The sequence below is a fragment of the Seriola aureovittata genome, chromosome 15 (assembly GCF_021018895.1).
Source record: "Seriola aureovittata isolate HTS-2021-v1 ecotype China chromosome 15, ASM2101889v1, whole genome shotgun sequence".
Taxonomy (NCBI): domain Eukaryota; kingdom Metazoa; phylum Chordata; class Actinopteri; order Carangiformes; family Carangidae; genus Seriola; species Seriola aureovittata.
In genome coordinates this window covers 16,190,196-16,204,462 of record NC_079378.1, presented here as the reverse complement: position 1 = coordinate 16,204,462, position 14,267 = coordinate 16,190,196, and the positions used below count along the sequence as shown (strand labels likewise).

Here is a 14,267-nt window from a genome sequence, read left to right as displayed (position 1 = left end):
ACTGCCTCCACTCGCCCTGTTGTCCCATCGCATTATTAACAGACTGAAAAGAAAATAGCTTAGCCCATTCAATAGGCTAAACAGTGCAAATAGTCTAATAAATAAAAGGCTATATGTCTCAGAACATTAACTGAGTTGCATCATGCAAACTAAAGAATAGTAGGATTTCAAATTGGACATAGGCTGCATTCAAATTGTAAGTATTGGCATAGTATATGGCCTGCATTGCGGATGGTATAAGTTGTATCCTGTCCACTGTCCTCAGATATCAGTCAGTGTCAATCCCTTCTCCTGTCCTTTGTCCTCAGACATCAGTCAGTGTCAGTCCTTCCTCCTGTCCCCTGTCTTCAGACATCAGTCACTGTCAGTCCTTCCTTCTGTCCTCTGTCCTGTCTCTCCTCCCTCTGCTGCTGATGTGACTGACTGCTGGTAGAGGTAAGTTTAGACACCGTTTTGACTTTGTGAATACAAGGGAATCCCTTCAAAGTTGGCACAAACATTCCCTTGGAGCCTAAAATATACAAGCTGTACCAAACGTGTTATGTATGAAAGCACTGATAAAGACAAACAGGCAGTAACAAGTTTGACCTCACTGCACTGACAGTGCCCTCTGCTGGTTGACCAGATGAGACAAGATGACTGCGTTGCCATTCCCCTGTCCTGTCCATATGGGTGTCACTGGAGGCCTACAAACTCAACTGCACAAATACACTTTGGAGGGAAATCTTACCAAGTTGGAGAAACTGCTTAAAAAGGGTATGCAACTAGTTACAGTAAATATTACAACTATTGTAGTGTAACTGTACTATAAAACATCTAGTTTGGCATCATGCAAATAAAGATGAATTTCATACTTTTCTTATATGTGACACCAAGCGCTTAAAAGAGCTTTTTGTAAGTTTTGCTATTGCAGCATAGCCAACAGTAGCAGTAACAGCTGTTCACTTACCAGGCTTACTAAGAGCTTCAGGAAACGTTACAAGAGGTTATAATATGTCCTCTGAGCAGGTACTTCCTCGGGGCAGACTGGAAGCTACAGTGAGCTGTTATCAAAAAATGAAGAGACCAACTAGGCTGGGGGCTAGCTGGTTATTATAAAGTGATAAAAACAGAAGCAAAACAAAAGGGTTGCTTTCCACCACTTCAGACAGCTCTTGGTGAGTAGGAATGAAGTGTGATGATGAACTCACAACGTTTCTTCTAGTAAGTAAACTGCTGTTAATGCTGATGTTGACTATGAAACAATACCAAAACATACAAATAGCTCCCTTAGGTGAAAGGAACACTTGCACTTCAAAATGAAGAACAATAACAAAAACATGGTCCCAGTGTTTTCTGATGTGTTCCAGGTGTTGATGTGAACTGTGTGAATCACCTGGGTCAGAGTCCACTGTTCTGTGCTGCTCTCTTGGGCCAAGTGAAGGTGACGGAGCTGCTTCTTCATTATGGAGCTGACCCCAACCAGTAAGTCTCTGACACACAGTCTCTGCCTGGCACTCACTGCAAAGATACTTACTGTATATAGCTTGCCCATTGTGAAAAGGCTTGCTTCTGAAGTCTTGTTCATATTGATGGAATGATTTTGTATTAAAAGCAACTTTGTTACTAAGAACCAGCTTATCCTAGAGATGTCGACATCTGCACATTTGAATATTAAAAAATTTTGATAACTAGAGTTTTTCTCTCTCTCAGGTTTAAATGACAAACCTCTCCCATGGCAAATTATAACAGCTGTATCTCATGTTAATGGTTTAAGTTATTTGTCAAAAGACCAGAATTAAACATTTGGCTGTTGTCTCATTAATGTCAAATCATGTCATTTAGATGTAGAGCAAGTAGTTCATGCATGAAAAATAGTAGGTTACTGTTATTTCAATGTGTCAGGTACATATTTAATCAATACACCATATCTGCTGCTAATCCCATTATGCCTCTGCACCTGTGGCAGCCATGGCTGGCATTATGTTTTTGGTTTTTCTGCCTGTCTCTTAGTTCGTCTTTACATCTGTACGTACAGACAGATTTGGCACAAATGTTCACTTGGAGGATGAACTGATTAGAATTTGGTGGTCAAGGTCGAATGTCAAGGTCACTGTGACCTCATAAAACATGTTTTGGCCGTAACGCAAGAATTCATACACTAATTATGACAAAATACACTTTGTACCTATTTATTAAAGTTTTCACTACATATATGAAACTGGACAAACGTAGATATAAACTAACTAGACTGCAGAGGCAGGCAACGGTGAGGCAATAATTCTAGTTTTCATGTTTATATGGATTAAGAATAACATTTTGCAACTCAAAACTGCAGTATGTCTTCCCTCTCTGCCAGAAAAAGAGATAGATCTCAATTAAAACTTTGTTCTATTTTTTATTTTAACTGTTGTTGCAAATGTTGAAAGCTGCAGAGAAATGCATTCAATAAGAGCTTAAAATGATATCAAACCTCAACCTTAGTCCCAGGAATAATATACTTCTAAATGTTATAAAGGTTTTTGAATACAAATTTGGAAAAGTATTTATTATTTCTGTTGTTGGTGAAGGGTGCATAATTTTTAGAGCACAAAATGCACAATTAAGGACTTGGATTTGACCGGGTACTTCCTACCCAAAACATGAGACTTACATGCGACTTTCAAACGATTGGCTTAGTTCCACCACTGGTATTTACATTCACCGTCTTACAACAAAGAGAATGATACATTTCAGAAGACAACATATTAATATTATCAACTTTAATCTAGTCGCTGTGAGGACTGGAGCACCCCAGTTCATGCAGGTGTATTCTCCTGCAACACTTCAGTGGTGAGTGGCTTGCTGGATGCTGGAGGAGATCTAAGACTCCATGATGGGGAAGGCAGGACCCCCTTTGAATGGCTCAGGGTTGTGAAGCAGGAAGGCAATGCCCGGGTAAGCTCACCTCTCTCTGGATGTTGGTGGAGTGTGATTTTTTACATAGTTGCAACAGTGGATGCAGCTGTAACTTAAAATGAACATACAGTTTGACTGCTAAAAGGGATATTCCCGTGTTTTGTTATTACATTTCTATAAAGTAAAGTAAGTGAGCAGCTTTTTTATAAAATGGTCAAAACTGAAGCAGCAGAGGCTGAGATAAAGTGACTTTCAGTTCCTAGCATGGGTCAGACTCTGCATTTCCCATAATGGGCTATGGTACAGTATCCAGGTAAGATTAGACTGCTCAGTGTTCTACTGATTTGAATCAGTGTTTTGTTGTGGCCCGAAACTCAAACTGATTCTATTTCATTAGATGCAAGATTTCCTGGAGAGCTGCCTGTCCTCTATGCAAAAGCTGTGTCAGAGCTCAGCCATGAAGAAGCTGTACAGTGGCCAGCCCCACATCTCAACCTCCACACTGTTGCACCCTGTATCTTTGCTGGATCGCTTTAAATCACGGTATGGTGCAGAAGATGCAGTATTCATCATACATCTATACAAATATGTTGTACAGAAGAAAGCAGATGTGTACTTCCACATTGGAAAGTCAAGACAAGCAAATAGGGCTTTAGAACTAAGAAATATGTTTGAGAATTATCTTTTTTTTTTATCAAAGTTCCAGCCCTGACGGAGCAGAACTTTATTATTTTGGTGTCGGTTCATTATTATTTGTCTTCTGCAGAGGCTCAAATTGCCGGGAATTTGAAAGAGAGACAAACATGAAACTCACCCCAATAACTAGAAATGATATGAAAGTGGTTGCCAAGAAACATGAGCCCAGTTGATCCATAGGAGGAAATGGTTGCATTGATGCTCTAACCTAAATGTATTGATTGATTCAGTGCTGTAAGCAGACCCCCTTCTGTTTGGGAGTCTATAAAGGTCCTGATTCCTAAACTAGATGGAAGAATACATAAACTCAATGGAGTGAAATACTGTACATAGATGATCAATTTCCTATTATACAGGAAGTAGTAGGACTATGATTTAAAACTGGAAATGCAGATTTCATCGGGAATTCTTCCTTGAACCTGGTTGTGTGTGGTGCTTGTCTTTGGGTTCTGCTCCTGTTTGTTCCTCTACTGAAGACTATTATATGTACAAAAAAATGTATCCCAACCGCATTAATGCCACACACACAACTATTGCTAAAGAGTAGTCTGACCATGCAATGCTTTTATTGTGGTCATATAAGTGAAACAGCTTTTCATCTTCAGCCATTTCTTCAGATAACTTTTCATGATAAAATGGCAGTGTTGAGCTTAGCTGTGTTGAAAATGACTTTTTAGAATAAATATGAATGAAATGCAAAGGAAACTGTGTAAATGAAAACCAAGCAAACCCCTCCCCCCTTGGCACTGCATGCAGTAATGACCTCAGGTCAGAGCCATAGAGATGGTCATGCCCTCCCTTATGACCACTGAGACACATTAAAGGTGATGAAGAGGATTTGTTTTAGAACAGAGGATCAAATGATTCTGTGTGGCTGGTATTGTATTTTGTCAACTTAATAGATATTGTGTACTTTAAAAGAACTTGTTATTCTACTAAAATATTACCACATAATCTAATATATATGAAATAATAACAAAAAAAAAAAAAATAGAATTAGAATTAACAATTCACAGTCAAATTGTTTGTTGTCTTGTCTAATGTGTTTATCAACTGATATGTTTATGTGTGTTTCTACTACTCTTAGTGGAATGGACATGCAGTTCAAGAAGAGGATGAACAGCAGGTCCTCCTGCATGACAGCCCACTGTTTGGGCTTTGGAAAGGTATATCACTGAATACAGGATACAGTCATTTCTGGTTCTGTGTGCAGTCAGTGTTGGGGAGTAGTGACAGTATATGTAGCATGAAGTTAAATTTTTAATTTCCCAGTAATGTTTAAGTAGCACAGTTGTTCAAAATCATATCATGCTTCAAGCAGTGAGCTCTTTTTAGGCGTGCCAGTGGCATGGCTTAATGGATGGCAATGTTAATGGGTCAGTTTGTCTGTTCTCTCTGGAGCTCTAGCAACAAAAGGTTGGTTGACTTTTTTCTGAGTGACACACGGCCAGTCCAACCACAGGCAACAGATTTTAGCCTATTACTGTAGCTTGTTAAAACACATCCGTAATGCTGGTGGTCAGTCCGTGCTGAAATGAGCCAAACAGAAAATCAAATTCAGACTAAAGTCCTCCAGCTGGACTTTGTCTGGAGCTAAATACCAGAGCCTTGCACCTGGTTCCAGTGCAAATCACTGGATCATCCTGTGGCATCAGGGTTGAGTTAGTTGGGTTTCCCCCATGATTTTCATTCACTGTTCATTACTTTTTATTTTGTCTTAAATATCATAATGTAGTGATATTGAAATATTAGAGTATAATTTTTATATTTGCCATGACATACAGCATTCCTAGTATGTAGTATCAGATATGTTTGAAGCAGCTGTAATAATATTATAGGAAAAGTTTACTGGGATTTCATTGAAAAACATTGAAAAAGTGAACTGGTACTTCAGATATTTTCTCAAATTTTCTTTAATCTATAGTTTATTGGGTCACCCTACCACACACTGGTTTCATGTTTATGCAGTCCACACATCTGCTGCCTTCATGAAATATACAGCACAGACCACTGCACCGCATTGCAAAACTAGAGGCTTGAGTGTTCTCCTTTGTATGTTTGTCTAGGTGTGTGTAAACAAGCCATGCCAGGAATTGGCTTTGCCAGCATCTATTCCACTGATAAGAAAGAGTGATCTGACCCAGGCTGATGATGGACCTCTGCTCTCTTTCACCTGTGGGTCTTTGACCTCCATGACCAAGTAAGGCTGTTATTAAGTCACTCAACCATCACTAGAACTACACTATAAAGTATCTAGTTGCCCTCAATATTATCACACAGACCTGAGAAGCATTACTGCAGGGAGAGGGAGCTGAGGGGGCTGCAGCACCCCATGATGGCCAGTGTGAAATTCAAAACAACATTTTACTTTTTCAATCATTTTTGGTTTTAAAAAAAAAAACACAAAAAGTTGTTGTGTTTGTGTTTAAGTGCCTGTTCATGCATTATTCTGTTGTAATTCAGGTATGAATTTTTCATTGACTGTCTCCCATGCCATCCACTGAATTAGATTCTATTTGTGGCAATGGGGTGGGGTGTGTTTCGTGAACCCAGCCCTGGCACATGCTCACACAGCACACTCACTGCACACAGACACATAGAGAGGACCGGGACAGTGATAGACAGGGCCTGTAACAACCTGACAGATTTTTTTTATGGTACATTGGTGGGATTTCTTCCGGTGCCCCGATGGCCAGCCTGGCCATGATAGACAGGTGTGTTGTCAGTCTGTGTGTGTTAAAGATGCTAGGCTAAGCTGCCACTGTTTGGTAGCGATTACACAAAACTTCTTTTATCAAAAACTAATTGAAAAATATGTCAGTCAGTCTTAAGTTATTACTAGTTTTCCTGTTGACGGATTTATTATTCTACGCGGCAGAAAGACATAAAGTCAAAACAAGGATGAATTATTATATTTATTACCTGCACATTAAATAAGATTAAAATAAGCCAAATGGGATCAGGTATAAAATGATGTGATCAGGAGTTGGAAAGGAGCATATGAAAGTACCAGCATTTTCTTTAATCCATAGTTTATTACATTGATCACCAACCGTGTGCCATCGTGTGTTTCAGGTACAACTGGAGAGGCTCCAGGGTTACAGTGAAGACAATGCGGGATTGTCACAAAGCCCATCTGGACCTGCTCCTCATAGAACAAGACTACTGTAGGTGAGAGAGGACAGCATGTGTGTGGAAAAGTAACATTTTTGGTTGTGGTTTTGTTAACTGTATGTTTGGCAGCATGGATGTTGCTTAAGTTTATACTTAAGTTTATACTTAAGCAACATTGACAATATGGTAGGGAATAAGGGGAAATGGGCCGGTGTATATACTAGGAGCTGATTATCGGATTAGGAACAGGTGAGGAAGTGGCTGGGGAACAGTTATGTGGTTGCAAGGTGGAGCGCAGGGGTTACTGCTGATCAGGAGGAAGTGGCAGGTCTGAAATAGAAAGGAGAGGTAGTGCTATTGCAAAGGCAGACAGAGAATGAATGAATGAAATATGACAGGTACAGAAAAGCCACCCACACAAACCACTACCTCCACTGTGAGTCACACCATGCAATTGAATACAAAGTAGTGGTATCTGAATGTTACCACCAAACAGAAATTTTAGTCATTGACATTAGATACATAGATTCAAGGCAAGGGAAAAGAAACACATCCACCAGTGAAATCCTGAATGCAACACTTTTGTCTGTTCAGCTGAAGTACTGCACTATCTTCACTATGATTGTGTTCAACATTATCCTATATAACTCATGCATCTCATAATAATCATTCAAAGGAATACTCCACCAATCTTACACAAAAGATCATATGATATCTAGTACTCTGTGCCGCCTGTGACAACAGTTGTTGATGTCCTTTGTGGCTCTGGAGGAACTCGACCAAATCTAAAAAAACATACTCTTATGTTGTCATAGTGTTATCATAGTGATCAGGGGTAATTTGGCTTGGGATCAGAGACATCATATTTTTAAAAGAAAGACTGCATTACAAACTGAACATATGGCGTTTGAAAGATATGGGTATTTACCAAGCAAGGAGTCTAATGAAAGATAAGCTGTTAATGTTGTGCTATTGTTTTATATGAAATCATAAACTTTGTGATGAGAAAGTTCGCTTGTATTGTCTTCAGAAAACCATGCCTACTGCCATGATTTTGTTTATTTATATTTTAGGCCAAGCTCTAAAATAAAACTATGAAAGTCTCCCATGGATGAATACTTTTTCTCAGTGTCCCTTCCTGCACTCTGTAGCAAACTAAGAGAAACAGCAAACGTAAGTGTGTGAAGGTACTAGTGGCCCTAAAGAAATAACATTAATGTCTCTTTTTTAAACATTAAATATGTGATATTAAACATACAGTATGCATGTAACGCAACTGACTAAACTACCAGATTACTGAAGAATTTTGAAACATAAGATGTCTTTCGGACCTAACCAAGGATATGTATGGATTGTGCCTCATGAAAGCATCTCTTTTCAATACAGTCTACAAATTATTTTTAGGCTTTTGGAATTAGGGTTTTGGTTTTAACATTTATCTACAAAGCACACTGTATCACTCCACAGATCAGCTGTTTGAGTCAGAAAGAGCTAAGCATAGGTGTGCTTGTGAGTAGGAATACGGTAGTTCAGCAGTTGACAAAGTGTAGTTCGAAAAAAGGACTGTTTGATGGCGGATAAAGTGGTCAAAATATTCAATGCAAATGGCTCCTTACATACAACCTCATGTCAATTAACCTGAACTGTTACTTTAAGCTCTCGCAAACAGGAAACAGCATCTCCAGCCGCTGCTGCAGCCAGTGCTGCACATTGTCACTGTCTGCTCAATGAATGATCACTGACCCCTGTAGTTGTTAATGAACCTTTTGCTGTGTGTGTGTGTATGTGTGTGTGTGTGTGTGTGTGTGTGTGTGTGTGTGTGTTCTCTACATAGCAAGCTGTTCCACCCACAGCTGCTGCAGCTGATGGCAGTGAGTCTGTCTGATGACCTCCAGTGGACCGGTCTGGTGTTTGAGTGCGTCACTGTTGGCACACTGCACAATCTGCTACACAACAGGGTAACAGGACAAGACACGCCTGTAATTTTATAGCCCATTCAGACACATAGAATACATGTGATTTGTGTACTTTTGTTTTATTTAAGATTGTTGGGACCTTTTTGGTTTGATAACTGACAGTGTAGTCCCTAGAAACAATAGGCCCAGGCTGCACATTGTGGTTATATGGTATGAACCTTACCATCATGCTGCTGGGGAACCTCTTATATTGGCTTTTCACCCACACTAGTGTTATGGCTTTAGGAATAACAATGTCGGCCAGTCATTGGGAAAGATGGATTGATTACCATTAATTATGTACTGATGTTTTCATAGTTCCCAGAAAATGAATACTTATTTTTGCCTTAGCGATACCATAATCATCCTGCAGTTGTCATGTGTGTCACAGGGAGACATTGCTCAGTTTTAAGCCAAAAACATTGTGAAAGGTTGTCTCAGTGGCTTTTCAACCACAGAAAACATATTATTCATGTTCCAAACACCAGTCTGTAGTTTTTACATTTAAATTAAGCTGTCTGAGACAATTCTTGGTAAAGCATGTAGAAATTTATCATTAAATGTGCCAGTTTAAATTTCTTTTATAACCAGTAACTTTGGACCCAGAAACAGCATACAGACTCAGATGAGTAGGTTGAACTGTGAAGTTAACTAAGGCAGAGTAAGCTGAGGTGAGGACTGGGAGATGATTATTACCCCCCATGTCGCACGACACAGGCGCCCTTTGGCTGAGGTGTTATACAGCCTGATGGCAGTGGGGACAAAGGATCTCCTGAACCTTGCTGTTCTGCAGGGCAGCGAGATGAGACGTTGGCTGCAGCTGTAGCTGCTTCTCTGTCCTGCCAGAATGTTGTGGAGAGGGTGGTTGGTATTGTCCAAGATGGACCAGAGAGGGAAGACTGAGTCCACACTCCTGCCAAGCACAGGACCCAGCTTTTTTGACCATCTTGTCCAGTCTCATTGTGTTCATGTCAGACATGCTGCTGCCCCAGCAGACTGCAGCATAAAAAAGTACCCTGGTCACAACTGACTGATAAAATGTGCAGCATTTCACTGCAGAGACCTTTCACTCACCTGAGCCTCCTGAGGAAAAAGAGCTGGTTTTGCCCCTTCTGGTAGATGGCATTCGTGTTCAGAGACAAGTCCAGTTTACAGTCCAGGTGCACACCTAGGTATTTATAAGTGTGCACCACCTCAATGTCCTTCCCTTGAATCTTCTGGCTGAAGGATGGGTCTAGACTTCCGAAAGTCTATGACCATCTCCTTGGTCTTGGAGGTGTTCAGACGGAGGCAGTTGTTGTTGCTCAATTCACTGAAGGCCATCATCAGATCCCTGTACTCCTCTTCCTGCCCGTTGCTGATACATGCCAAAAGCTGTGTCAGCCGAGTATTTCTGGATGTGGCAGGACTCAGAGTTGTATTTAAAGTCTAAATCTGGAGACGGTGTGTGTGCTCTCATGTCAAGAGCAACTGTCGCTTTTCGCTCTGAGGGTTATTGGATTGTTATTTTTTGTAATTGTTTATTATCAACAGCCAGAGGTTTTTTTTTTGCAATCGTACCACCTGGATCTGACCTAGCCTACAAGCTCTCACAGAGACCGGTGTGGTGTGTGTACCGGACTAGAAAGCCGCCGGCAGCACAGTGGAGATTTATTAGGCTGTATTATAATTCTTTATTCATTATAAATGAGGGTGACTTTAGATGTTGCTTACTGTTTATAGCCTATAGGCCGACTATTTACAAAATCAAGGTCTAGTTTGTACTCACAAAATAAAGTTTGCGAAGTGGCTGCGTCATGAGTGGACATGCTGACAGATGTGCCAGCCGACTGTGACTTTCCTCATCACTAAACCATCAGCTTCCCCCCTCGCTAAGGTCCTGAGAAAGATCCGCATCTCCAGATCCGCATCTCCAGATCCGCATCTCCAGATCCGCATCTCCAGATCCGCATATAAAAATGTAGGCCTAATGATAAATCAAAACAATAAGTGAAGATGCGCAAAAACCATGAAATAGAAATATTGTAATAATTCCTATGGCCACAGCTGGCCACAGCGGTCTATATGACCGCTTTGGCGGTCCGAGGAATAAATGCTCAGAAATCTTTTGTTTTTTATTTTAATACCTTTTAGGCTTCAGAAAACATCAGAAACATATATTTGGAAAGGTCATGGAGTGAGGGACCTGTAGTTTTTATTTAAACAAAGTGATTTACATAATAAAAACTCAAACGGTCCTTCAGATCGTCTTGGTGGTCCTAGTGTTAATGTGATAAGGCTGTATAGTTTGAACTCAAATCTCCACTGACTCAGTCTTGTGTCTTTTTTTGTGTGTGTGTGTGTGTGTGTGTGTGTGTGTGTGTTTGTGTGTGTGTGTGTGTGTCTTCTCCCTGACTCTGCAGCGTGCTGAGTTCCCAGTGCTGCAGGACAGATGGCTGCTGTCAGTGATGTTGCAGGTTTGCGAAGGTCTGCAGTACCTCCACGGAGGAGGTCTGGTGATGAGGGCCTTGTCTTCCCACAGTGTGGTCCTCACAAAGTTCAGAGTGGCCAAACTAACCTGTTTAGGCTTCATGGTCCCCAGGTAGGCAGGTCTAGGCCTACGTCAGGCTCAATGCAGCCTTAATGGAGGAGGTACAATTTAACTTTCCTCCATCTAAGTTTGAAAATTGCTTTAAATGAAATGAAGTGAATGGTGGGTAAAATCGGATGGCATTGTCGACTACCTACATTGGCACAAAGTGCTTTGAACAGACTCATTTTTGCATCCTCCCTGCCCACTGCACGAGACTCGCTCCAGTTTGCCTACAGGCCGAACAGAACCACAGACGATGTGATAGAATTCACACAGCACACTGCCTCTTCCATCTGGACCAGAAAAACACGTGGATTCTGTTCATCGACTATAGCTCAGCTTTTAACAACATAGTGCTTTCACTCATCATGAAACTCTGAGATCCGTGCATCACTTCCTCCTTGTGCAGCTAGATTTCCAGACAGACAGACCTCAGGTGGTGCAGATTGGCTGTTTCATGTCCTCCACACTGACACTCAGCACCAATGCCTCCTAGGGATGTGTGCCCTGGCCCTTGCTGTTCTCCTTGTTTACCTACAGCTGCACGGCCACACAGCTTTAACATTATCATCAAGTTCTCTGACACCACCACTGCACTGGCGTGGGGGGCAGTGGCTCAGGAAATAGAGCAAGTTGTCCACTAACCAGGTCGGTAGTTATATCCCTGGCTCTGTGACTCTGCTTCCAGGTCTCAGCTCTGGGTTGTCAACGTTTTGGCTTTTGAATAAACTCAGTCAGACTTCTAGATATGAGAGCAGCTCCAACTACGGGAAAACTACAGAGTCAGACATTGTCTTTGCATATGTACGCACCAACTCCACATTAATCTTACTGATCTCTGATTGGCGTAATTGGGTGTCATTACTGCTGACATGAATAACAGTCTTACTGTATTTATGTTTATGTGCAGCCAGCAGTTTTTAAATGGGTTTCAATGTCGCCCGCTCTTGCACCAGGAGCACATTTGACTATGGTCACCAGTGTCACTAACTTTATGGTTTCTCAATGGGAGTGTCGCTGAATGGCGAGAACCTGTTCAAAAGATGAACTGGTTAGTGGTGAAACAATTGTAACAATATGATTTCCCTGTGAGGATCAATAAAGTTTTTTTCTGTTTCTAAGGATTGGACCCTTAAGGAAAACTACTGTTTACATTTTTTAAACTAGTCACTTTATTTCTATCACTATCATTTAATTTTTCTTTAGGTAAATACCTTTATATTATTTACATTTACGGTGGCTCTGAGAGCTTAACGCACTGCAACTTAAGAATATCCAATCCAATCCGTAGGCCTCTGCTACATGTCTTCCTGACTTCCCTGTCTCACTGTCGCTATTGGAAGAAAGGCAAAAAATAACTTTGAAAAAAAAGAGAAGTTGTTTGTGTTTTGTCTATTTGCATGTGTTTTCTTGTGTGTTGAGCACTCAGGGCCACCGTATACATTACACCGCTTCTTTATACTCCAGTCTATATATATAAATACTGTACTGTATACTATTTTAATCATTTACTATGTCCTTATTTTACTCAATTTGTAGTTGAGTTGGCTCCGAGACCCAGAATTTGATAACTGGTAATATTGTTTTCATTGTTATGAAGTATATAACAATAAACTTGAAACTAGACGGACAAGACAAACCTGATTAATATTTCCCATTAGTCGGGTACGTAGAGAATATTAAACCCTGGTAAAATTTTGTAATTTTGAGTATAATAATCATGTTCTCTTTGTGTGTGTGTGTGTGTGTGTGTGTGTGTGTGTGTGTGTGTGTGTGTGTGTGTGTTTGTGTCCATCCAGTAGTGAAAGTGCATGTGTCCAAACCCCCAAGAGTATAGTCCTGCCCTCCAGCCTTTATAGATGGGCTGCTCCAGAGGTCATTAAACAGCGGCCCTGCACAAAGGAGGCTGATGTCTACAGTCTTTGTGCTCTGATCCAGGAACTCTACACAGGTAGCTGTCATTGCGTGTCAGGGGATGAGGCATTGCTTTTCTTATTGCTCAGATGATTTCACAGTTAACATTTTGTGAGTTACATGTTAAATGAATCACTGATGATATTTCCAACATATAAAGAGGATATAAAGAGGGTGACAGTTTATTAACAGTATGTTTTAAACATTATTTCAGACAGTGAACCATGGGGCACTGTGAACCCGGACAGGATAAAGCAGGTGATGGATGCAGGTGAGGCCCTGGCAGCAGACAGCAGCGTTCCACAGCCGTACTATGATGTAGTCCTGAAAGGCTTGAAGCAACACCCACAGGACCGCACCTGCAGCCTGCAGAGCCTGTGCTCCATACTGCAACATGACATCAAGGTGTGCCTCAGTTTATATGCTGGCGTGTCTGCAAAGTCGTAGGTTTAGGTTGAATGCAACTTGTGTGTGTTAGAGAAGCGGTTCCCAACCTTTTCCAACTTATGGCCCACTTGAAAATCTCAAAAAACCAAACCTGACCCAGTTACAATATGGAAGCACTTTAATGATAACGAACATTCAGAATGTAACTAAAAGCTGCGGAAAGTCAGTTTTGTCTTTTATGTCTGACAAGGAAGAGATCACTTGTCAATTCATCATCTATCTATTGACTCTTTTTCCTTTTAACTCTTCCTGTTGTTTATCAGCTATCTATTTTGATGCTCCAGTTTTTGCCATGGATGTAATTTTGTAGCGTGCAATCAGACTGAGACAGCAAACAAGTATACAATGTGGTCCGGCCAGTGACCACACAAGTTCCTATAAACAATGAAACGTCAACATGTGTGTGTGGGTGTGTGTGTGTGTGTGTGTGTGTGTGTGTGTGTGTGTATGTATATATATATATATATATATATATATATATGTGTGTGTGTGTGTGTATATATATATATATATGAAGATCTGGAAGTCCCACAGGATCTTAGCTCAATCATTCTCAACCACCTTAGGACTTCCAGCCCATACTCAGTGCAGATGTTCCTGTACACTATGCCAGCCACTTGGTTGTGGCGTCCAATGTATGCTGTTCCTGCCTGCATCTTACACCATGCTATTATGTGCTGGACTGTCTCAGG

At 40.8% G+C, this 14,267-nt stretch overlaps 1 protein-coding gene across 3 annotated transcripts in view; it reads left to right on the top strand.

The window, feature by feature from the left end:
* LOC130182002 (inactive serine/threonine-protein kinase TEX14-like) overlaps positions 1–14,267 on the top strand; it is a 29,372-nt gene that overhangs the window by 1,523 nt on the left and 13,582 nt on the right. Inside the window, exons 1-12 of one of the 3 annotated variants that reach the window (XM_056396516.1) lie at positions 295–435; positions 605–756; positions 1,350–1,464; positions 2,751–2,916; positions 3,275–3,420; positions 4,661–4,739; positions 5,640–5,773; positions 6,649–6,744; positions 8,522–8,645; positions 11,045–11,223; positions 13,014–13,165; positions 13,343–13,533. In XM_056396516.1, the coding sequence (XP_056252491.1) occupies positions 636–756; positions 1,350–1,464; positions 2,751–2,916; positions 3,275–3,420; positions 4,661–4,739; positions 5,640–5,773; positions 6,649–6,744; positions 8,522–8,645; positions 11,045–11,223; positions 13,014–13,165; positions 13,343–13,533 (1,503 nt within the window). In that variant the 5' untranslated portion in view covers positions 295–435; positions 605–635. Of the gene's footprint in view, positions 1–294; positions 436–604; positions 757–1,349; positions 1,465–2,750; positions 2,917–3,274; positions 3,421–4,660; positions 4,740–5,639; positions 5,774–6,648; positions 6,745–8,521; positions 8,646–11,044; positions 11,224–13,013; positions 13,166–13,342; positions 13,534–14,267 lie in introns of those variants that run through there. The other 2 variants (XM_056396517.1, XM_056396515.1) reach the window with 2 other exon arrangements.